This window comes from Phyllobates terribilis, unplaced genomic scaffold (assembly GCF_046119375.1).
Source record: "Phyllobates terribilis strain yellow unplaced genomic scaffold, ASM4611937v1 Scaffold_4__5_contigs__length_816908805, whole genome shotgun sequence".
Taxonomy (NCBI): Eukaryota; Metazoa; Chordata; class Amphibia; order Anura; family Dendrobatidae; genus Phyllobates; species Phyllobates terribilis.
In genome coordinates this window covers 171,822,907-171,846,359 of record NW_027362764.1, presented here as the reverse complement: position 1 = coordinate 171,846,359, position 23,453 = coordinate 171,822,907, and the positions used below count along the sequence as shown (strand labels likewise).

Sequence of the window (23,453 nt, the reverse complement as noted above, 5' to 3'; positions counted from 1 at the left end):
GTGTACATTTCAGGAGGCCGACATTTTGGATTTTAAAAACCTTTTTTCAAGCTGGTGTTATAAAGTATTCTAATTTACTGAGATAATGACTTCTGTGTTTTCATTGGCTGTAAGCCATAATCATCAACATTAACAGAAATAAACACATGAAATAGATCACTCTGTTTGTAATGACTCTATATATTATATGAGTTTCACTTATTGTATTGAAGAACTGAAATAAATTAACTTTTTGATGATATTCTAATTTTGTGAGAAGCACCTGTATCTCAGGCTATGTTCACATCTGCATTGCAAGCATCTGTGATGGGTTTTGTTGAGGTTTCTGTCACATTTGCTGGCAATAATTGTGTAGTATATAAAGCTATTATGATCAAAATTATGGATATCTTGAATTGACCCTGTTTTATGCTAATTGTATCACTCTGCTGCAGATCTAGCAGTGCTCTGAATGCTGAGTTCTGTATAACCTCGCCCCCACCACTGATTGGCTTTCTGCCTTTGCACAATGTACACAGAAAGCTGCCAATCAGTGGTGGGATGGCATTATACTGAGTTCATGAATATGGAGGATTACCTGGCAGCAGGTTTACTAGTCCTCTAGTGATAATCTCCTGCTCATAAGACAGTGACTTTGTGCTAGCTGCACTAAGCAGCCCTATAAATGACACATCACTGACATCAGGGTACCTGCTACTACATCACGCAGATCTCAGATTAGGTAGCAAAACTGATGACAGATTCCCTCTAACCAGGACAAAGCCCAAATAAAAGAATATTCTGTATCATTTGCAGTATGATTGATATTCAGAACTTAGCATACATTTACTTTCCGTGTCAACATCTTCCATCTAATCCAGTCGGATTCCTTATCAGACATATTAAAGGGTTGGTTTATTATTTTTCTGAGTGTGGAAGAAATCCTGAATAAAACCATAACCACGGCAAGAAAGTGAAAACTTCTTGATGATGACTTGTCAGATTCTCCTAATAATCACTGTCACCGGATGATGAATCCATTCTTTTAGGCTTTGACTATGTATCGTGCGACAGCAATTTTCAGATAAGTTGCAGGACCAAAAACATCTGTGCAACATTTGCGATGGTGAGTCGAAGGTTCAAAATGCAACTTCTTTGGTTATCATTTGCTGTAATGGTGCAGTGCAAAACCTTAAGTCCTAAAATGTCTTTTAGCCTGAAAGCCAAGGCTACCTGGAAACGTGTTGCATCGTGATGTCATATCCATTGATTACTTTTACTGTTGCATTGCGATCTACTGTGACTATAGCATAGAGCCATTAATGAATGGGTTGGACTTTCTCTTGCTGTTTGCAGGCTGCATGCTTCTCACTTGCCCTAGACTTTCATTAAAGTCACATATGACTGCCACTTGTCCAGAACTTGGCAGGATGGGGGGTTTGTGTTTTTTGTGGGGGGGGGGGGGGGGGGGGGGATTTGTAGCGCTAAAATAGTTTCACAACTAAGTTGCAGTCACACTGCACAGATGTTACTTGCACGACTTGTCTGAGATTTCTTGTCTCATGTCACTGTATAGTCCTAGCCTAAATGTTGTCACAGAAACAGAAGTGCTGCCATATTGATGAGCAGAGTTTAGACTGACCAACTAAAAATACATTCATCTAAATTAAAAAAAAAATGCATTGGTTGCTAGCAGTAAGCCAGTTCTGCAAATCCTCTGTTTGCTGATCCTGGTGTACCTTTATAAATAATGTCTTCTATAAGTTAGCACATATGCAATAACAATTGTCCCCAAGTGGTCATCAGCCTTTCATCTCCGGCACTCTCCCTCCCGCTTCCTTGACCTGTCTGGCTATATATTCTGCTGGATTTTGCTTTATACCTCTGTTCCCTGGTTAAGTGCATATCTGGATGTCCGCCACAAGGGGATAGTTCTGCTGACTGATGCACTTTCCACTAAAGCGTGGTTTCTTTCTAATTTGTACCTTGTATTACTTAGGACTCCATTGATGCTGTCTGTACTGAACGGACATACGGAGTGTGTTTATTCACTGCTGAACAAAGGAGCCAATGTGGATGCCAAAGATAAATGGGGAAGGACCGCGCTGCACCGAGGGGTATGCTTTCCTGTTACACATGCATGCTGCATGGGAGTGCCTCTGCAGCCGCACCACAGCATGGCCTATGTGCAGTGCTGCTAATAGCTGCAGTATGGGGAATATTCTCATCTGTCACATTGTCTTTATTTCAGAATTGATCTGAAAAAGTAATCTATTATTCTTGTATTTGTGGCACTGTTTCTTCATAAAATATTGCATAGTCATTTTAGGAGGCAAAACACCAACATGTTCCTACAGATTTTTAGTGATTTCTATAGTAATTTTTCCCTGCCTAATTTATAAGTATACATTTATCGGGTCTCTTTATCATTATAATATTGTATTTACCTTGGTTTCCTTATAACCCAAACCCAGATCTGTATCATTTATACAGAACAATTAATTATTGTTCCTGCTATGTTTCTTAGACCTAATACATACATAATATAGCTTAACCTAAAACTATGGTGCATTCTGGATGTAATGTATTTGTACTTTATCATAGAATATTCTGTTATGTGCATTGGTTCCTGATGTCGGCTGTTTGTCCCCTTGTAGGCAGTGACTGGACATGAGGAGTGTGTGGAGGCGTTGCTCCAGCACAGCGCTAATTTCTTGTTGCGGGACTGCAGAGGTCGCACCCCTATTCATCTGGCGGCAGCATGCGGTCATATAGGTGTCCTGGGGGCTCTCCTCCAGACCGCAGTATCTGTTGATGTTGTTCCAGCAATAGCAGACAATCACGGATACACATCCCTTCACTGGGCCTGTTATAATGGTATGATACATTCTTATTAATCATATGGAGGTGTTAATATGGGGTTCAGACACTTAAATACATTAGCTTTATCCTATGACCAATATATATTAGAGTATCAAACAGCGCAGATTTTTATATGCTGATAGTCCCATTAACCTGCAATAAAGGGGTTGTCCGATTTGTAAAACAATTGTATTTACAATGATTGATTAAAAATAATATATGGAGGTATGTTCCTCTTCTAGTGCCCCTCCTGATCCAGTGCAATGTGCTCTAGAGGTCTCCGCCATCTTGAGAAGCGATGTTTGCCGCTTTCGGAAGTCCTGACATCTGTTGACCCTCTCTTCTAGTCATCTGACTGCAGCGGCTAATTATACGCTGCAGCGCTGCTGGGACTTCTAAATGGGGCAACCGGCAAGAAAGTCCTCCTGTGGCGTATGCACGGGATTAACTGGTGCCCTGGAATGGGCTTAGGCCTGAGTCTATCATTTTGAGTAAATCCGTGATAAAGAAAAAAATGTCAGACAACCCCCTTTAACTTTGACGTACCTACACATCATGGTCAGGAAGGGGTTACATCATGGCAGTCGTGAGCGGAACAGGAGCTCAAAAGTAGTTAACCTCTTCAGTGAACACTGTAAAAAAAAAAAAAATAATAATAAATTTTAATAAAAAACGATTCAAAGAACGATGCTTTATCATACCACCGCTCAAAAATTGAAATAAAATGTGATCAAAAAGACAAATGTAAATAAAAATGGTATAGCTGAAAACGCCATCTTGTCTTGCCATAAACAAGCTGCCATACAGCTCCATCAACAGAAAAATAAAGTTTATAGCTCTCAGAGTAAAGTAATGCAAAAATAATTTTTTCTATAAAATATTTTGTGTAAAAGCATCAAAACATAAAAAAATGATATAAATGAGGTGTCGCTGTAATCGTACGGACCCAAAGAATAAAGCTGCCTTATCAGTTTTACCACGCAGAAAGACATAAAAAATTATTTCTAAATTGCTGGTTTCTGGTTCATTCTGCCTCCCAAAAATCAGAGTAGAAAGCCATCAAAAAATGTCACGTGCCTGAAAATGGTACCAATAAAAACGTCAACTCGTCCCGCAAAAAACGTCAACTCGTCCCGCAAAAAACAAGCCCTCGCATGACTCTGTTGGCAGAAGTATAGAAAAATTATAGTTCTCAAATATGGCGATGCAAAAACGTGTTTTTACAATAAAATGCGTCTTTTAGTGTGCGACAGCAGCCAAACACAAAAACCCGATATCAATCTGGTATCTCTGTAATGGCACCAACTTGAAGAATAAAGTCTAATCTAATCACTTAAAACACACGAAGAAAGGCGTAAATGATAAATAAAACCAATTCTTCACCTGCTGCTGATTTGTTCATTCTGCCTCCCAAAGATCGCAGTAAAGCTCTGCTCACATTTATCCTGCGCTATGTGCTGAGCGCTCACAACAGGGTTTCCGTGTAAATCTCTGAAATATGTGATTCAGACGGAAAACCCGGCGGAAGAGTCCCTGTAATGAGGCTGTGGATGGTGTCTGACCTGTGATCCAGCGGTGTCCGTCTTTTTAGGTGTGAATAAAAGTGCTGTCGACCACAGTTTTGTGCACCTCTGAAAAGGACACCGCTGAGCAGAGGCCAGATGGAGTCCAGAGTAACTCTGCTGCCTCATTATAGTGAATGAATCCCTTGGGGGTTTTATCTGAATCATGTCATTCAGAAATTTAGATGGAAACCACAATATAAGTGCTCAGCGTAGCGCACTGGATAAATCTGATCCCAAATGATATATAAAATGTTCCCAAGAAAAGCTTGAACTCAATCCACAAAAAAAGCAAGTCCCCACTCAGGTCCATTATTTGTTAACGAAAATATAGGGGCCTTCCACCTTGTTGGTAACACAAAGGCTCTGGAAAAGCGTTATAGCTCCTTGCCCCCAAAAAGGAATCCAGCGAATTCTGCTCTCCCAAGTCCAAATGCCTCTTCCCTTCTGAGCTCCAGTGTGTGCCTAAACCGCAGTTCGCATCCACATGTTTGGCATTTCTGTAGCAATAAGAGCCTGCCTAATTTACGGGTGTGTGTCTCCAGAAGTATGAGCTGAGCACAATGTATGGGCACTACAACGTACGGGGTCACGACAATGGCAAATTTGCAATTTTCACTCGGCAACATCCATTGCTGCTTGTTTCTTGCAAACACCCATGCAGTCAAATAATAACTACACCTGTAGATAAATTCGTAAAGGGGTATAATTTCCAATTGAGGGGGCATTCTGCTCTTCTAGCACTTAGGGGCTGTGTATATGGAGTCCGAAAACTATTCTAAGAAAATCTGTACTCCATGAGGCAAATAGCGCTCCGTCCCTCCCGAGTCTCACCATGTGACTAAGCAGTACTGTAAATTGTGTGAAAATTTTGGTACCATTTTTACCCATTTTCCCTTGTGAAAATGTAAAATCTGGGGCTAGAACAAAATTTTTGTGGTAAAAATGTAATTATTTTTTTCTTCATCGCCCAATGGTATAAAATACATGTACATGATTACATGTAGGGTATTGGCACACTCAGGAGAAATTGCACAACTAACTGAGAGGTCCATTTTTTTCGATTAGCCCTTATAACAATGTGGGGCTGAAACAACATTTTAGTGTTTTAAAAATATAATTCTTCTTTCTTCACTACCCAATGGTGTAAAATTCTGTGAGGCACATGTGGTGTCAACATGCTCACTGCACCCCTACATGAATTTGTTGGGGGGGTGTAGTTTGTAAAATGGGGTCACTTATGGGGGGGGTTTCCGCTGTTCTGGCACTTCCGGTGCTCTGCCAATGTGACATGGGACCCTCAAACCATTCCAGAATAATCTGATCTCCAATATGGCACCACTTCCCTTCTGAGATTTGCACTGTGCTTCAAAAGTAGTTTTTGACCACATATGGGGTTTTGACGTACTCGGGAGAAATTGCATAACCAATTGTATAATTAATTTTTTCCTATTATCCCTTTTGAAAATTAAAAACTTAGAGCCAAAGCAACATTTTAGTGTAAAAAATAGTAATTTTTACATTTACTCCACCACATGTTATAACATTCTGTGAATCGCCTGAAGGTTAAAAATTGCTCACCACACCCCTAGATGAATTCCTCAAGAGGTGTAGTTTCCAAAATGAGGTCACTTGTGCAGGTTTTTGCTGTTTTGGCATGTCAGGGGCTCTTCAAATGTGACATGGCATTCACAATCTATTCCAGCCAAAATTGAGCTCCATAATTCAGTTGGTGCTCCTTCCCTTCTGAGCCTTGTTGTGCACCCAAACAGTAGTTTTCCACCACATATGGAGTATTGGCGTACTCAGGAGAAATTGGCGAACGAATTTTACGGACCATTTTCTTCGGTTACCGTTGTGAAAATGAAAAATTTGTGAGACTTTAGTCAAAATTCCGATATTTTCACAAATGCAAAAAATATCGGCCTAAATTTAGTAGGATGTGTTGTGAAAAACAATCTCAGAATCACTGGGATTCGGGGTTCTGAGTTATAACCTCATAAAGTGACACTGGTTAGAATTGAAAACATTTACTTGGTCAAGAAGGTGAAAACAGGCTTTAAGGATAAAGGGGTTATCCGGGACTATTTAATTTTCTTACTTTGGACCTAAGAGTGATTAGGTAGGTAGTTGCCTGGCGCATATCACTGTTGGCATACAGCAGTCACAGACCGCTCCTGCTGGCGATTCTGTGGCCACGGCTAACATCGCGTCTACAGAGTAGCGGCTTGTCTTTCTCTCCGTGCTGTTGATAGGGCGTGACTGCCTGCGTCATGTCTAACTGCGGGGAACCGGCTGTCAATCAGCATGATGTCAACAGTAACACTCTGCCAACAGAGCAGCCCGGAAGAGGAAGAGCTGCTCTGTTTACATCGAGCAGCTGAATTGCTGGCAGGAGCAGACAGTGACCACTCTGAGCCAGCACAGGTAGAAAAGGCAGGTAGTTGCCTGTTAGTGTTTAGGCTCATTAATAAAAAAATAAATAAACTCCTTTTAAGATAACCTGAACAACCCCTTTAACCGATTCAGGACCGCCCACTGTACATAAACGTCGGCGCTGCCCGGGCTCTGTGCAGCGCCGACGTTTAAAAACGGTGGGTGGTCCCGCAGCGCTCAGGACCCCTAGGGGGTCCTCATGGGGACCTGAATGGATCAGGTCCCCATGATGTTAACCTGTTCCTATATTCTAGATGCCGCGATCCATAGCGATCGCGGCATTTAAAAGATAGTAACAGCTGGTGGTCGGCGATCGGGACCCCCCACATACCTCAGGAGCGGCGGGGATCCCGGTGCTGTGACCTCTGACATCATTGAGACCTGATTGGCTCAGGTCTCGATGATGTCAGCGTCACACCAGCCAATCAGAGAGATCACCAGGGAAGTTTGTTTTAGCAACAAACTTTCCCGGGCGATCTGCCTGATAAATACACTGTTTCTCCTCCGATCTCAGTGAGAGAGCAGAGGAGAAACAGTGTGACGAGAGCTGTGTCAGCCTTGCCACTGTGAAAGTAAAAAAAAAAAAATAAAATAAAAAAGAAAGTAAGAGTTAGGGTTAGTGAGTCTGTCAGATCAGTCAGTCCTGTCAGATCTGTCAGTCAGTCAGTCCTGTCAGATCTATCAGTCAGTCAGTCCTGTCAGATCTATCAGTCAGTCAGTCCTGTCAGATCTATCAGTCAGTCAGTCCTGTCAGATCTATCAGTCAGTCCTGTCAGATCTATCAGTCAGTCAGTCCTGTCAGATCTATCAGTCAGTCAGTCCTGTCAGATCTATCAGTCAGTCAGTCCTGTCAGATCTATCAGTCAGTCAGTCCTGTCAGATCTATCAGTCAGTCAGTCCTGTCAGATCTATCAGTCAGTCAGTCCTGTCAGATCTATCAGTCAGTCAGTCCTGTCAGATCTATCAGTCAGTCAGTCCTGTCAGATCTATCAGTCAGTCAGTCCTGTCAGATCTATCAGTCAGTCAGTCCTGTCAGATCTATCAGTCAGTCAGTCCTGTCAGATCTATCAGTCAGTCAGTCCTGTCAGATCTATCAGTCAGTCAGTCCTGTCAGATCTATCAGTCAGTCAGTCCTGTCAGATCTATCAGTCAGTCAGTCCTGTCAGATCTATCAGTCAGTCAGTCCTGTCAGATCTATCAGTCAGTCAGTCCTGTCAGATCTATCAGTCAGTCAGTCCTGTCAGATCTATCAGTCAGTCAGTCCTGTCAGATCTATCAGTCAGTCAGTCCTGTCAGATCTATCAGTCAGTCAGTCAGTCCTGTCAGGTCAGTCAGTCAGTCAGTCCTGTCAGGTCAGTCAGTCAGTCCTGTCAGATCAGTCCCGTCCATTCAGTCCGGTCCGTTCAGTCCAGTCAAAAAATCTAAAAATAAAATGGCCCGTCAGACTTATACCGCAGAGGAGGTGTATGCCCTGCTGTGTTCTGACACTGATGACAGCGCAATCTCAGATGGAGATGTGGATTTTGAGGGCTTTAGTAGTGGCGACACTGAGAGCTCAGAAATGAGCAGTGATTCTGGTCCATCCTCAAGCCCAAGGACCAGTACAACAATAGGGGCAAATAGCGCTACTGGAGAAACGTCTCCAAATCAGGGAACACTGCCCAGTACAAGCGCTGTCCCTGCTACTAGTGAATTGGCGCACGCCAGTGTACAAGGGGCTTTGCCACATGATCTAGCATTTCCCAGATGGGAGGCTTCGGATTCGGCTGCTCCATTCAGCCCTGATTTCAACGCCATTCCTGGTATAAATGTGGAGGTGGAAGATTTTGGACCAATTCATTTTTTTAATTTGTTTTTTTACAGACAGCTTGCTAGAGCATATTGTCGTGCAAACAAATTTATACGCGTCCCAATTCATAAGCCAGAATCCCCGATCTTACTATGCTAGGGCAAATTTATGGACACCAACTAATGTCCCGGAAATAAAAAATTTTTTAGGACTTACATTTGCCATGGGGCTTGTTAAAAAACCGAGCATTCGATCCTACTGGTCCAACCACCCTGTTCAAGCCACCCCTATGTTTTCAGTCATTCTGCCTAGGACCCGTTATGAAATGCTCATGCGGTTTTGGCATTTTAACGACAATAGTCAATGCCTGCCCAGAAATGCCCCAGAACATGACAGGTTATATAAAATTAGACCCATCATTGAAAATTTGTCAGAAAAATTCTTAAGCCTCTACACCGCAACACAAAATATTTCTATAGACGAGTCCCTTGTAAAATTCAAAGGAAGACTGCACCTCAAGCAATTTATCCCATCTAAAAGGGCAAGGTTTGGAATAAAGATCTATAAAATGTGCGAAAGTTCAACCGGATACACATCCGCTTTCTGCATATATGAGGGGAAAGATAGCCAACTAAACCCACCAGGATGCCCTACTTATCTGGGGACATCTGGAAAAATTGTTTGGGAGCTGATAAGTCCATTTTTTCAAAAAGGCTACAATCTGTATGTGGACAATTATTACACCAGCATACCCCTATTTAAAAGTCTGGTTGAACACAACATCGGGGCTTGTGGGACCATCCGTAAAAACCGTCAGGGGTTTCCACAACCATTGGTCAACCAAAAGTTCCAAAAGGGGCAGTCAGGGGCTGTACGCAACGGAGAGCTGCTTGCCCTGAAATATAGGGATAAGAGGGATATTTTTGTCCTCAGCTCGATCCACACAGATGCCACAAGGGCCACTGTAGAACTAGGATCCACCACTCCGAAGCAAAAACCTGTGTCAGTCATTGACTACAACAAACACATGGGGGGTGTGGACCTTGCAGACCAGGTTCTACAGCCATACCAGGTATCAAGAAAGTCCTATACCTGGTATAAAAAGTTGGTTATCTATTTGTTTCAGGTGGCCACATACAATTCTTTTGTGTTGTACAAAAAAGCAGGAAATTCAGATCCTTTTCTTGATTATCAAGAAAAGGTAATTGAAAATCTTGTCTTTCAAAGTGTTAGCCCCGCTCATCCATTAGAATCTGAGGATGTGAAAAGACTCACTGAGCGACATTTTATTGCACTTATTCCAGCAACGGAAACCAGAAGGAACCCCCAGAAAAGATGTCGTGTATGTACTAAGAGAGGAATGAGGCGTGATACCCGCTACTATTGCCCACAATGCCCATCATTGCCAGCCTTATGCGTCACTGACTGCTTTAAAATCTACCACACAGAACCACGTTTTTAAACTGTAAAAATGTATCCCAATTTGTCATTCAAACATTTGGTTCATTTAGTGAATGACATATTCGAGTAGAGCTCACTTAATTTCCAGGGGTGGGTGGGGGGGTTCTCCAGAATCTAAACCTTCCATTGCGTGCTTGTTTCTGGAAATCATCCATCGAGTTAAAATGGTCACTAAACCCATAGATGAATTCCCAGAGGGGTGTCATTTCCAAAATGGGGTCACTTCAGGGGGGATTCTTTAGCTCTGGTACTCTGAAAAGTGCCAGAACAGCATAATCCCCCCTGAAGTGACCCCATTATGGAAATGACACCTCTGTGGGAATTCATCTATGGGTTTAGTGACCATTTACCTACTTATTTTCCCACCACTAGATTAATTTATACAGAGGAGTAGATTGTAAAATTCGGTCACTTGTTGTGGGTTTCCTCTGTTTAGGCACCTCAGGGGCTCTCCCAATGCAACATTGCGTCCGCTATCCATTCCAGTCAAATTTCCATTCCAAAAGTCAAATGGCGCTCCTTACCTTCCGAGCCATGCCGTGCGCCCAAACAGTGGCTTTGCACCACATATGGGGTATCAGCGTGCTCAGGAGAAATTGCACAACACATTTTGGGGTCCATTTTTTCTGGCTGCCCTTGTGAAAATTAAAAATTTGAGGCTAAAGTAGCAGTTTTGTGATAAAAATGTGTTTTTTTATTTTCACCCTTCAACATTATAAAATTGTGTGAAGCCCCTGGGGGTTCAAGGTGCTCACCACACATCTAGATAAGTTCCTTGAGGGGTCTAGTTTCCAAAATGGGGTGACTTGTTGGGGGTTTCCTCTGTTTAGGCACCTCAGGGGCTCTCCAAATGCAACATGGCGTCCGCTATCGATTCCAGTCAAATTTCCATTCCAAAAGTCAAATGGCGCTCCTTACCTTCCGAGCCATGCCGTGCGCCCAAACAGTGGCTTTGCACCACATATGGGGTATCAGCGTGCTCAGGAGAAATTGCACAACACATTTTGGGGTCCATTTTTTCTGGCTGCCCTTGTGAAAATTAAAAATTTGAGGCTAAAGTAGCAGTTTTGTGATAAAAATGTGTTTTTTTATTTTCACCCTTCAACATTATAAAATTGTGTGAAGCCCCTGGGGGTTCAAGGTGCTCACCACACATCTAGATAAGTTCCTTGAGGGGTCTAGTTTCCAAAATGGGGTGACTTGTTGGGGGTTTCCTCTGTTTAGGCACCTCAGGGGCTCTCCAAATGCAACATGGCGTCCGCTATCTATTCCAGTCAAATTTCCATTCCAAAAGTCAAATGGCGCTCCTTACCTTCCGAGCCATGCCGTGCGCCCAAACAGTGGCTTTGCACCACATATGGGGTATCAGCGTGCTCAGGAGAAATTGCACAACACATTTTGGGGTCCATTTTTTCTGGCTGCCCTTGTGAAAATTAAAAATTTGAGGCTAAAGTAGCAGTTTTGTGAAAAAAAGTTAAATGTTCATTGTTTTCTTCCACATTCCAAAAATTCCTGTGAAGCACCTGAAGGGTTAATAAACTTCTTGAATGTGGTTTTGAGCACCTTGAGGGGTGCAGTTTTTAGAATGGTATCACTTTTGGGTATTTTCTGTCATAAAGGCTCCTCAAAGTCACTTCAAATAAGATGTGGTCCCTAAAAAAATGTTTTTGTAAATTTTGTTGTAAAAATGAGAAATCGCTGGTCAACTTTTAACCCTTATAGCTTCCTAACAGAAAAAAATTTTGGTTCCAAAATTGTGCTGATGTGAAGTAGACATGTGGGAAATGTTATTCATTAACTATTTTGTGTGATATATCTCTCTGATTAAAGGGCATGAAAATTCAAAGTTTGAAAATTGCAAAATTTTCAAAATTTTCGCCAAATTTCCGATTTTTTCACAAATAAACGCAAGTGATATCAAAGAAATTTTACCACAATCATGAAGTACAATATGTCACAAAAAAACAATCTCAGAATCAGGGGGATCCGTTGAAGCGTTCCAGAGTAATTACCTCATAAAGTGACAGTGGTCAGAATTGAAAAAATTGGCCCGGTCACGAAGGCAAAAACAGGCTCTGGCGCGAAGTGGTTAAGGAACTCATTGCTCTATTGACACTGTAGATTCATATGGATGTGCATTGTCACAATATTGGGAAATCGGTATAATAAATAAACAAATGGTGCTGTGGTGCTTATAGATTAAAGGTGGCAAAGAAGGTAAGACAGAGGGGTATACAATATTGAAAATATTAATAACTATCTGTAGTGGTGATCTGCACACAATAGCTTTTCTAAAAATGTGGATTCAATAAATTGTGCAATAGTTCCTGTAGAGACAGGTGGTTTGTAATAGGCATATAATGCTTAATGACTAGAGTACAAAGGAATATTCCTCTGTGCTCATCAGAGGCCCACCCGGACGCTGGACTATTCCTGTTGGGGATGTCAGTTGCATTACCAGTTAGTTCATAATCAGTGAAGATCAAAGTGTGATGCTTATTAAAAACATACAGTTTAGTACAATTAGTTCTTGATTCAGTAAGGCATACGGGGTATTGATTCCACTGTGTACACACATTTATTTATTATACCCCTTTACCAGCCACCACGCAGGACTTGTGGCTTGGCCGCAGCTCTTATATTTTCCTTCTCATTATCCCCTGGGTGCTAGTGTACAATAAATATTGGGAAATCACTTAGGGCCAAGTCTACTAGCACATTTCGATAAAGTTGCAAATTTAAAGGTGTCACTGTGGGGTTTGGCAGGGTTACAAATCGACTTTTACACAACTTTGGTAAAATTATTGCACAGTTTTACCACTTGTAAGTCATAGTTGTGGGGGGGGGGGTTCCTAAGTCCTTAACACAAAGCTAATGTACTGATGAATGTGTTATAATAATTGAGCACTTGCTATATAAAGCACCCACAACAAGCAATATAGCTCGGCCAGTGGTAAGCGCCCGGTTTATTATGTATGTCCTATCTGTATACTCTTTTGCTTCCTCCCTGCCCAGGAGATGTGGTATGATCAGACCATGTTCCTGCACGGTCAGACACAGCCATTACACAGTACACAGCAGGGGCACATTTATAAGATTATCTCAGCACAGAGATATGCAGTCTATTCCCTCCAATGGCAGAGTAATTGCTTCATGTGTTCTTCTAGCCACAAAAATAGCAATTACAAGATATTGCTAATCCCCAGGTATTCCTACCAACAAAGAGATAATACAATCAATAAATAAAACTTGTGCTTTTGAAAAAATATTGACACACAAAAATAAGAAGTTACAAGTTTTCAATGTTAATTGGAAGGTTTGGTTGAATCACCCAGAAAATATTGTTCTAATTTAATAGTAGCCATTAATGAATGTAATCCTTGAAATCTTTTGAAACCAGCCCTGTTTGTCGTATTTTGTTTAATGTAGGTTTAATTCCTATGTAGTCTTCAATGTTTGTCAGTCTGAAGTATTGTTTACACTGTTAATTGTTGTTTTCTTAAAACCAAATAAAAAGATAGTTTAAAAAAAAGATTATCTCAGCACAGGGACATTTTATTTAACCCCTTCCCGACCCGTGTCACACCGTTTGTGACATGGAAAACAGTTCGTTCCCGACCCATGTCACAGCGTCTGTGACATGGAGGGAAAGAGCCCCTGCAGCGCCTGCGAGCGGGGTCACTCAGGTGTCACAGTTGCTGATGCAACTGGACATCCTGAAGTTGACCCCCCGGGGGGGTGGATTAACCCACCCGTGCCTGGGACCCCTCCGATTGGTAGTTTCATTTTCACTTTTAGTGAAACTGCCAATCGGAATGAATGAAACATTTCACCAATGAAAATTGGTGAAATATTTCAATCTGGGCATAGCCTGATGCTTACAGCATCAGCCATTGGCTGGGGGGAGTGTCACCTCTGTCCCCCCCCCCCCCCCAGATCTGATTGGGGCTAGTGTCCATGTGACGCTAGCCCTCCAATCAGATGTGGAGGAGGAAATTTAAATGGCTAACCAAATTCCTCAGCTTCTATCCTGTCCGTGGATGCTGAGGAGATTGGTTAGCCGACGTCGACCCCAGACCCGCCAGCGACCCTCACCGCCAGCGACCCCTGCTTCCTGCGATCCGCTGCCGCCCGCGATCCCCTGCCGCCCCACATTGCTGCCGCCGGTAATTGTTTCTCACCTTGTCTCACTCCAGCCCCCACTTAGCCCCCGACCCCCCCCCCCCCTCCATCCCCTACCACCCCCCACCCCTCCACCCCAGCCCAATTTCCTACCGCTCCCTCCGCTCTCTCCCACGTCTTCATCCACCGGCTGCTGCTCTCCTTCTGACAGCCGGTGGTCTCCTGCGCCTGTGATCACAACACCATCCCCCAGTCCCAGGGATCTCCCCCCCCCAGGGATCTCCCCCCCCCCCCAGGGATCTCCCACCCACCCCCCCAGGGATCTCACCCCCCCCAGGGATCTCACCCCCCCCAGTGATCACCAGCCCCCCCCCCCGCCATCCGAGTGATCACCCCCCCTGCTGCCTGCCGGCTCCTACCCCCCTTTCTGCCCAGTGATCACTGCTGGCTCTTCCATCTCCTCAACCCCCTCCTGCGCCCCGTACGCCTGAGCGCGCCCCCTCCTGCGCCCCGTACGCCTGAGCGCGCCCCCTCCTGCGCCCCGTACGCCTGAGCGCGCCCCCTCCTGCGCCCCGTACGCCTGATCGCGCCCCCTCCTGCGCCCCGTGCGCCTGACTGCGCCCCCTCCTGCGCCCCGTGCGCCTGACTGCGCCCCGTGCGCCTGACTGCGCCCCCTCCTGCGCCCCGTGCGCCTGACTGCGCCCCGTGCGCCTGACTGCGCCGCCCCGTGCGCCTGACTGCGCCCCCTCCTGCGCCCCGTGCGCCTGACTGCGCCCCCTCCTGCGCCCCGTGCGCCTGACTGCGCCCCCTCCTGCGCCCCGTGCGCCTGACTGCGCCCCCTCCTGCGCCCCGTGCGCCTGACTGCGCCCCCTCCTGCGCCCCGTGCGCCTGACTGCGCCCCCTCCTGCGCCCCGTGCGCCTGACTGCGCCCCCTCCTGCGCCCCGTGCGCCTGACTGCGCGCCCCGTGCGCCTGACTGCGCCCCCTCCTGCGCCTGACTGCGCCCCGTGCGCCTGACTGCGCCCCCTCCTGCGCCCCGTGCGCCTGACTGCGCCCCCTCCTGCGCCCCGTGCGCCTGACTGCGCCCCGTGCGCCTGACTGCGCCCCCTCCTGCGCCCCGTGCGCCTGACTGCGCCCCCTCCTGCGCCCCGTGCGCCTGACTGCGCCCCGTGCGCCTGACTGCGCCCCCTCCTGCGCCCCGTGCGCCTGACTGCGCCCCCTCCTGCGCCCCGTGCGCCTGACTGCGCCCCCTCCTGCGCCCCGTGCGCCTGACTGCGCCCCCTCCTGCGCCCCGTGCGCCTGACTGCGCCCCGTGCGCCTGACTGCGCCCCCTCCTGCGCCCCGTGCGCCTGACTGCGCCCCCTCCTGCGCCCCGTGCGCCTGACTGCGCCCCCTCCTGCGCCCCGTGCGCCTGACTGCGCCCCCTCCTGCGCCCCGTGCGCCTGACTGCGCCCCCTCCTGCGCCTGACTGCGCCCCCTCCTGCGCCTGACTGCGCCCCGTGCGCCTGACTGCGCCCCCTCCTGCGCCCCGTGCGCCTGACTGCGCCCCCTCCTGCGCCCCGTGCGCCTGGCTGCGCCCCCTCCTGCGCCCCGTGCGCCTGACTGCGCCCCGTGCGCCTGACTGCGCCCCCTCCTGCGCCCCGTGCGCCTGACTGCGCCCCGTGCGCCTGACTGCGCCCCGTGCGCCTGACTGCGCCCCCTCCTGCGCCCCGTGCGAATGACTGCGCCCCTCCTGCGCCCCGTGCGCCTGACTGCGCCCCCTCCTGCGCCCCGTGCGCCTGACTGCGCCCCCTCCTGCGCCCCGTGCGCCTGACTGCGCCGCCCCGTGCGCCTGACTGCGCCCCGTGCGCCCCCTCCTGCGCCCCGTGCGCCTGACTGCGCCCCCTCCTGCGCCCCGTGCGCCTGACTGCGCCCCCTCCTGCGCCCCGTGCGCCTGACTGCGCCCCCTCCTGCGCCCCGTGCGCCTGACTGCGCCCCCTCCTGCGCCCCGTGCGCCTGACTGCGCCCCCTCCTGCGCCCCGTGCGCCTGACTGCGCCCCCTCCTGCGCCTGACTGCGCCCCCTCCTGCGCCTGACTGCGCCCCCTCCTGCGCCTGACTGCGCCCCCTCCTGCGCCTGACTGCGCCCCCTCCTGCGCCTGACTGCGCCCCCTCCTGCGCCTGACTGCGCCCCCTCCTGCGCCTGACTGCGCCCCCTCCTGCGCCCCGTGCGCCTGACTGCGCCCCCTCCTGCGCCCCGTGCGCCTGACTGCGCCCCCTCCTGCGCCCCGTGCGCCTGACTGCGCCCCCTCCTGCGCCCCGTGCGCCTGACTGCGCCCCCTCCTGCGCCCCGTGCGCCTGACTGCGCCCCCTCCTGCGCCCCGTGCGCCTGACTGCGCCCCCTCCTGCGCCTGACTGCGCCCCCTCCTGCGCCTGACTGCGCCCCCTCCTGCGCCTGACTGCGCCCCCTCCTGCGCCTGACTGCGCCCCCTCCTGCGCCTGACTGCGCCCCCTCCTGCGCCCCGTGCGCCTGACTGCGCCCCCTCCTGCGCCCCGTGCGCCTGACTGCGCCCCCTCCTGCGCCCCGTGCGCCTGACTGCGCCCCCTCCTGCGCCCCGTGCGCCTGGCTGCGCCCCCTCCTGCGCCCCGTGCGCCTGGCTGCGCCCCCTCCTGCGCCCCGTGCGCCCCGTGCGCCTGGCTGCGCCCCCTCCTGCGCCCCGTGCGCCTGGCTGCGCCCCGTGCGCCTGGCTGCGCCCCCTCCTGCGCCCCGTGCGCCTGGCTGCGCCCCCTCCTGCGCCTGACTGCGCCCCCTCCTGCGCCTGACTGCGCCCCCTCCTGCGCCCCGTGCGCCTGACTGCGCCCCCTCCTGCGCCCCGTGCGCCTGACTGCGCCCCCTCCTGCGCCCCGTGCGCCTGACTGCGCCCCCTCCTGCGCCCCGTGCGCCTGACTGCGCCCCCTCCTGCGCCCCGTGCGCCTGACTGCGCCCCCTCCTGCGCCCCGTGCGCCTGACTGCGCCCCCTCCTGCGCCCCGTGCGCCTGACTGCGCCCCCTCCTGCGCCCCGTGCGCCTGACTGCGCCCCCTCCTGCGCCCCGTGCGCCTGACTGCGCCCCCTCCTGCGCCTGACTGCGCCCCCTCCTGCGCCTGACTGCGCCCCCTCCTGCGCCTGACTGCGCCCCCTCCTGCGCCTGACTGCGCCCCCTCCTGCGCCTGACTGCGCCCCCTCCTGCGCCCCGTGCGCCTGACTGCGCCCCCTCCTGCGCCCCGTGCGCCTGGCTGCGCCCCCTCCTGCGCCCCGTGCGCCTGGCTGCGCCCCCTCCTGCGCCCCGTGCGCCTGGCTGCGCCCCCTCCTGCGCCCCGTGCGCCTGACTGCGCCCCCTCCTGCGCCCCGTGCGCCTGACTGCGCCCCCTCCTGCGCCCCGTGCGCCTGACTGCGCCCCCTCCTGCGCCCCGTGCGCCTGACTGCGCCCCCTCCTGCGCCCCGTGCGCCTGACTGCGCCCCCTCCTGCGCCTGACTGCGCCCCCTCCTGCGCCTGACTGCGCCCCCTCCTGCGCCTGACTGCGCCCCCTCCTGCGCCTGACTGCGCCCCCTCCTGCGCCTGACTGCGCCCCCTCCTGCGCCTGACTGCGCCCCCTCCTGCGCCCCGTGCGCCTGACTGCGCCCCCTCCTGCGCCCCGTGCGCCTGACTGCGCCCCCTCCTGCGCCCCGTGCGCCTGACTGCGCCCCCTCCTGCGCCCCGTGCGCCTGGCTGCGCCCCCTCCTGCGCCCCGTGCGCCTGGCTGCGCCCCCTCCTGCGCCCCGTGCGCCTGGCTGCGCCCCCTCCTGCGCCCCGTGCGCCTGGCTGCGCCCCGTGCGCCTGGCTGCGCCCCCTCCTGCGCCCCGTGCGCCTGGCTGCGCCCCCTCCTGCGCCTGACTGCGCCCCCTCCTGCGCCTGACTGCGCCCCCTCCTGCGCCCCGTGCGCCTGACTGCGCCCCCTCCTGCGCCCCGTGCGCCTGACTGCGCCCCCTCCTGCGCCCCGTGCGCCTGACTGCGCCCCCTCCTGCGCCCCGTGCGCCTGACTGCGCCCCCTCCTGCGCCCCGTGCGCCTGACTGCGCCCCCTCCTGCGCCCCGTGCGCCTGACTGCGCCCCCTCCTGCGCCCCGTGCGCCTGACTGCGCCCCCTCCTGCGCCTGACTGCGCCCCCTCCTGCGCCTGACTGCGCCCCCTCCTGCGCCTGACTGCGCCCCCTCCTGCGCCTGACTGCGCCCCCTCCTGCGCCTGACTGCGCCCCCTCCTGCGCCCCGTGCGCCTGACTGCGCCCCCTCCTGCGCCCCGTGCGCCTGGCTGCGCCCCCTCCTGCGCCCCGTGCGCCTGGCTGCGCCCCCTCCTGCGCCCCGTGCGCCTGGCTGCGCCCCCTCCTGCGCCCCGTGCGCCTGGCTGCGCCCCCTCCTGCGCCCCGTGCGCCTGGCTGCGCCCCCTCCTGCGCCCCGTGCGCCTGGCTGCGCCCCCTCCTGCGCCCCGTGCGCCTGGCTGCGCCCCCTCCTGCGCCCCGTGCGCCTGGCTGCGCCCCCTCCTGCGCCCCGTGCGCCTGGCTGCGCCCCCTCCTGCGCCCCGTGCGCCTGGCTGCGCCCCGTGCGCCTGGCTGCGCCCCCTCCTGCGCCCCGTGCGCCTGGCTGCGCCCCCTCCTGCGCCCCGTGCGCCTGGCTGCGCCCCCTCCTGCGCCCCGTGCGCCTGGCTGCGCCCCCTCCTGCGCCCCGTGCGCCTGGCTGCGCCCCCTCCTGCGCCCCGTGCGCCTGGCTGCGCCCCCTCCTGCGCCCCGTGCGCCTGACTGCGCCCCCTCCTGCGCCCCGTGCGCCTGACTGCGCCCCCTCCTGCGCCCCGTGCGCCTGACTGCGCCCCCTCCTGCGCCCCGTGCGCCTGACTGCGCCCCGTGCGCCTGGCTGCGCCCCCTCCTGCGCCCCGTGCGCCTGGCTGCGCCCCCTCCTGCGCCTGGCTGCGCCCCGTGCGCCTGGCTGCGCCCCCTCCTGCGCCCCGTGCGCCTGACTGCGCCCCCTCCTGCGCCCCGTGCACCTGACTGCGCCGCCCCGTGCGCCTGACTGCGCCCCGTGCGCCTGACTGCGCCCCGTGCGCCTGACTGCGCCCCGTGCGCCTGACTGCGCCCCCTCCTGCGCCCCGTGCGCCTGACTGCGCCCCCTCCTGCGCCCCGTGCGCCTGACTGCGCCCCCTCCTGCGCCCCGTGCGCCTGACTGCGCCCCCCCGTGCGCCTGACTGCGCCCCCTCCTGCGCCCCGTGCGCCTGACTGCGCCCCGTGCGCCTGACTGCGCCCCCTCCTGCGCCCCGTGCGCCTGACTGCGCCCCCTCCTGCGCCCCGTGCGCCTGACTGCGCCCCCTCCTGCGCCCCGTGCGCCTGACTGCGCCCCCTCCTGCGCCTGACTGCGCCCCCTCCTGCGCCCCGTGCGCCTGACTGCGCCCCGTGCGCCTGACTGCGCCCCCTCCTGCGCCCCGTGCGCCTGACTGCGCCCCGTGCGCCTGACTGCGCCCCTGACTGCGCCCCGTGCGCCTGACTGCGCCCCTGACTGCGCCCCGTGCGCCTGACTGCGCCCCCTCCTGCGCCCCGTGCGCCTGACTGCGCCCCCTCCTGCGCCCCGTGCGCCTGACTGCGCCCCCTCCTGCGCCCCGTGCGCCTGACTGCGCCCCCTCCTGCGCCCCGTGCGCCTGACTGCGCCCCCTCCTGCGCCTGACTGCGCCCCCTCCTGCGCCTGACTGCGCCCCCTCCTGCGCCTGACTGCGCCCCCTCCTGCGCCCCGTGCGCCTGACTGCGCCCCCTCCTGCGCCCCGTGCGCCTGACTGCGCCCCCTCCTGCGCCCCGTGCGCCTGGCTGCGCCCTCTCCTGCGCCCCGTGCGCCTGACTGCGCCCCGTGCGCCTGACTGCGCCCCCTCCTGCGCCCCGTGCGCCTGACTGCGCCCCCTCCTGCGCCCCGTGCGCCTGACTGCGCCCCCTCCTGCGCCCCGTGCGCCTGACTGCGCCCCCTCCTGCGCCCCGTGCGCCTGACTGCGCCCCCTCCTGCGCCCCGTGCGCCTGACTGCGCCCCCTCCTGCGCCCCGTGCGCCTGACTGCGCCCCCTCCTGCGCCCCGTGCGCCTGACTGCGCCCCCTCCTGCGCCCCGTGCGCCTGACTGCGCCCCCTCCTGCGCCCCGTGCGCCTGACTGCGCCCCCTCCTGCGCCCCGTGCGCCTGACTGCGCCCCCTCGTGCGCCTGACTGCGCCCCCTCCTGCGCCCCGTGCGCCTGACTGCGCCCCGTGCGCCTGACTGCGCCCCCTCCTGCGCCCCGTGCGCCTGACTGCGCCCCCTCCTGCGCCCCGTGCGCCTGACTGCGCCCCCTCCTGCGCCCCGTGCGCCTGACTGCGCCCCCTCCTGCGCCCCGTGCGCCTGTCTGCGCCCCCTCCTGCGCCCCGTGCGCCTGACTGCGCCCCCTCCTGCGCCCCGTGCGCCTGACTGCGCCCCCTCCTGCGCCCCGTGCGCCTGACTGCGCCCCCTCCTGCGCCCCGTGCGCCTGACTGCGCCCCGTGCGCCTGACTGCGCCCCCCCGTGCGCCTGACTGCGCCCCCCCGTGCGCCTGACTGCGCCCCCCCGTGCGCCTGACTGCGCCCCCCCGTGCGCCTGACTGCGCCCCCCGTGCGCCTGACTGCGCCCCCCCGTGCGCCTGACTGCGCCCCCCCGTGCGCCTGACTGCGCCCCCCCGTGCGCCTGACTGCGCCCCCCCGTGCGCCTGACTGCGCCCCCTCCTGCGCCCCGTGCGCCTGACTGCGCCCCCTCCTGCGCCCCGTGCGCCTGACTGCGCCCCCTCCTGCGCCCCGTGCGCCTGACTGCGCCCCGTGCGCCTGACTGCGCCCCCTCCTGCGCCCCGTGCGCCTGACTGCGCCCCCTCCTGCGCCCCGTGCGCCTGACTGCGCCCCCTCCTGCGCCTGACTGCGCCCCCTCCTGCGCCTGACTGCGCCCCCTCCTGCGCCTGACTGCGCCCCCTCCTGCGCCTGACTGCGCCCCCTCCTGCGCCTGACTGCGCCCCCTCCTGCGCCTGACTGCGCCCCCTCCTGCGCCTGACTGCGCCCCCTCCTGCGCCTGACTGCGCCCCCTCCTGCGCCTGACTGCGCCCCCTCCTGCGCCTGACTGCGCCCCCTCCTGCGCCTGACTGCGCCCCCTCCTGCGCCTGACTGCGCCCCCTCGTGCGCCTGACTGCGCCCCCTCGTGCGCCTGACTGCGCCCCCTCCTGCGCCCCGTGCGCCTGACTGCGCCCCCTCCTGCGCCCCGTGCGCCTGACTGCGCCCCCTCCTGCGCCCCGTGCGCCTGACTGCGCCCCCTCCTGCGCCCCGTGCGCCTGACTGCGCCCCGTGCGCCTGACTGCGCCCCCTCCTGCGCCCCGTGCGCCTGACTGCGCCCCCTCCTGCGCCCCGTGCGCCTGACTGCGCCCCCTCCTGCGCCCCGTGCGCCTGACTGCGCCCCCTCCTGCGCCCCGTGCGCCTGACTGCGCCCCCTCCTGCGCCCCGTGCGCCTGACTGCGCCCCCTCCTGCGCCCCGTGCGCCTGACTGCGCCCCGTGCGCCTGACTGCGCCCCCTCCTGCGCCCCGTGCGCCTGACTGCGCCCCCTCCTGCGCCCCGTGCGCCTGACTGCGCCCCCTCCTGCGCCCCGTGCGCCTGACTGCGCCCCCTCCTGCGCCCCGTGCGCCTGACTGCGCCCCCTCCTGCGCCCCGTGCGCCTGACTGCGCCCCCTCCTGCGCCCCGTGCGCCTGACCGCGCCCCCTCCTGCGCCCCGTGCGCCTGACCGCGCCCCCTCCTGCGCCCCGTGCGCCTGACCGCGCCCCCTCCTGCGCCCCGTGCGCCTGACCGCGCCCCCTCCTGCGCCCCGTGCGCCTGACCGCCCCCACACGTGATTTACACCAAGCACTCACACATACACACGTACACTCATACTAATAATAAAGTTTAGATTTTTTTTTTCCCCACAGCACACAAAATGTCCCGCCCTAGGGCGTACTCAGCTGAGGAGGCATATTCATTTATTGCCTCCGAAGCTGATAGTGAGGGAGAGGACCCCACGTTCCTCTATTCCTCTCATTCTTCCTCCTCCAGTGACACCGAGCCGGCACCAAGACGACGTCGGAGGTCAAGGCATCGTCCGGAGGCCGTGGAAGAAGACCCACAGCCATCTGTAAGTAACCCTCAACCTGGTGCTAGTCACGCCCAACCTAGCACCAGTGCCCCGGTGTGGACCCCCGTCCCTGAAAATTACGCTCCGCGGATTCCTGATTTCCTTCCCCAATCAGGAATCCAGTTTGAGACCGCAAACCTCAGGGAAATAGACTTTTTCAAAGTCTATTTCTCTGAGGCCATTGTCAGTCTCATGGTGGAGCAGACTAACATTTACGCCCAACAATTTTTGTCTGCAAACCCAAATTCAATGTTTTCTACTTGGAGTCCCGTTGACTCAGTAGAAATGTTAAAATATTGGGGACTGGTACTTCACATGGGGATTGTGAAGAAACCAGAAATCCGTCAATACTGGAGTACCGATATTTTATATCAAACTCCAGTGTTCGGAATGGTGATGACCCGCAAAAGATTTGAGGTCATTCACAAATTTTTACATTTCAGGGATAACACGGACAGCCTTCCCCGCGATGACCCGAATTTTGACAGACTGTTCAAAATTCGTCCGGTCATAGAACACTTCAGCAAGAAGTTTGCTGAAGTGTACGCTCCCCAAAGGGAAATTTCTGTGGATGAATCCCTCATCCACTTCAAAGGGAGGCTTCAATTCCGACAATACCTGCCCAGTAAGAGGGCCAGGTACGGAATAAAGCTCTACAAGCTGTGCGAGAGTGCCTCAGGGTACACTCACAGCTTTAGAGTTTACGAAGGAAAGGATTCGAGGATTCAGCCCCCAGAATGTCCACCTGCTCTGAAGGTAAGTGGGAAAATAGTGTGGGATTTGATCCGCCCACTGCTTGATAAAGGTTACCATCTATACGTTGATAACTTTTATACAAGCATTCCCCTATTTCAGTCCCTCTCTGCCAGAGCTACCGCCGCTTGCGGTACTGTGCGCAGAACCCAGAGGGGTCTCCCTTTGACGCTAATTGAGCAGGTTTTCCCAAAGGGTGAGAGCCGAGCTCAATGTAGCGGCAACATGGTTGTGGTGAAGTACAAAGACAAAAGGGATGTCTTTTTCTTGACCACAATCCATGGTCCCGGCACCACGGCCACCAACGTTAGAGGTACCCCAGCACC

General features: G+C 55.2%; 1 protein-coding gene and 1 long non-coding RNA gene across 4 annotated transcripts in view; one reads left to right on the top strand and one right to left on the bottom strand.

Moving 5' to 3' along the window:
* The window catches only part of ANKRD28 (ankyrin repeat domain 28), a 197,559-nt gene that overhangs the window by 148,506 nt on the left and 25,600 nt on the right, over positions 1–23,453 (top strand). For all 3 annotated transcript variants that reach the window (XM_073677937.1, XM_073677936.1, XM_073677938.1), the window contains exons 20-21: positions 1,979–2,096; positions 2,637–2,856. In XM_073677937.1, the coding sequence (XP_073534038.1) occupies positions 1,979–2,096; positions 2,637–2,856 (338 nt within the window). The remainder of the gene's footprint in view (positions 1–1,978; positions 2,097–2,636; positions 2,857–23,453) is intronic.
* The window catches only part of LOC141265183 (uncharacterized), an 88,051-nt gene continuing 67,895 nt past the window's right edge, over positions 3,298–23,453 (bottom strand). The window contains exon 3 of the long non-coding RNA XR_012320062.1: positions 3,298–3,473. This is a non-coding gene — a long non-coding RNA (uncharacterized lncRNA). The remainder of the gene's footprint in view (positions 3,474–23,453) is intronic.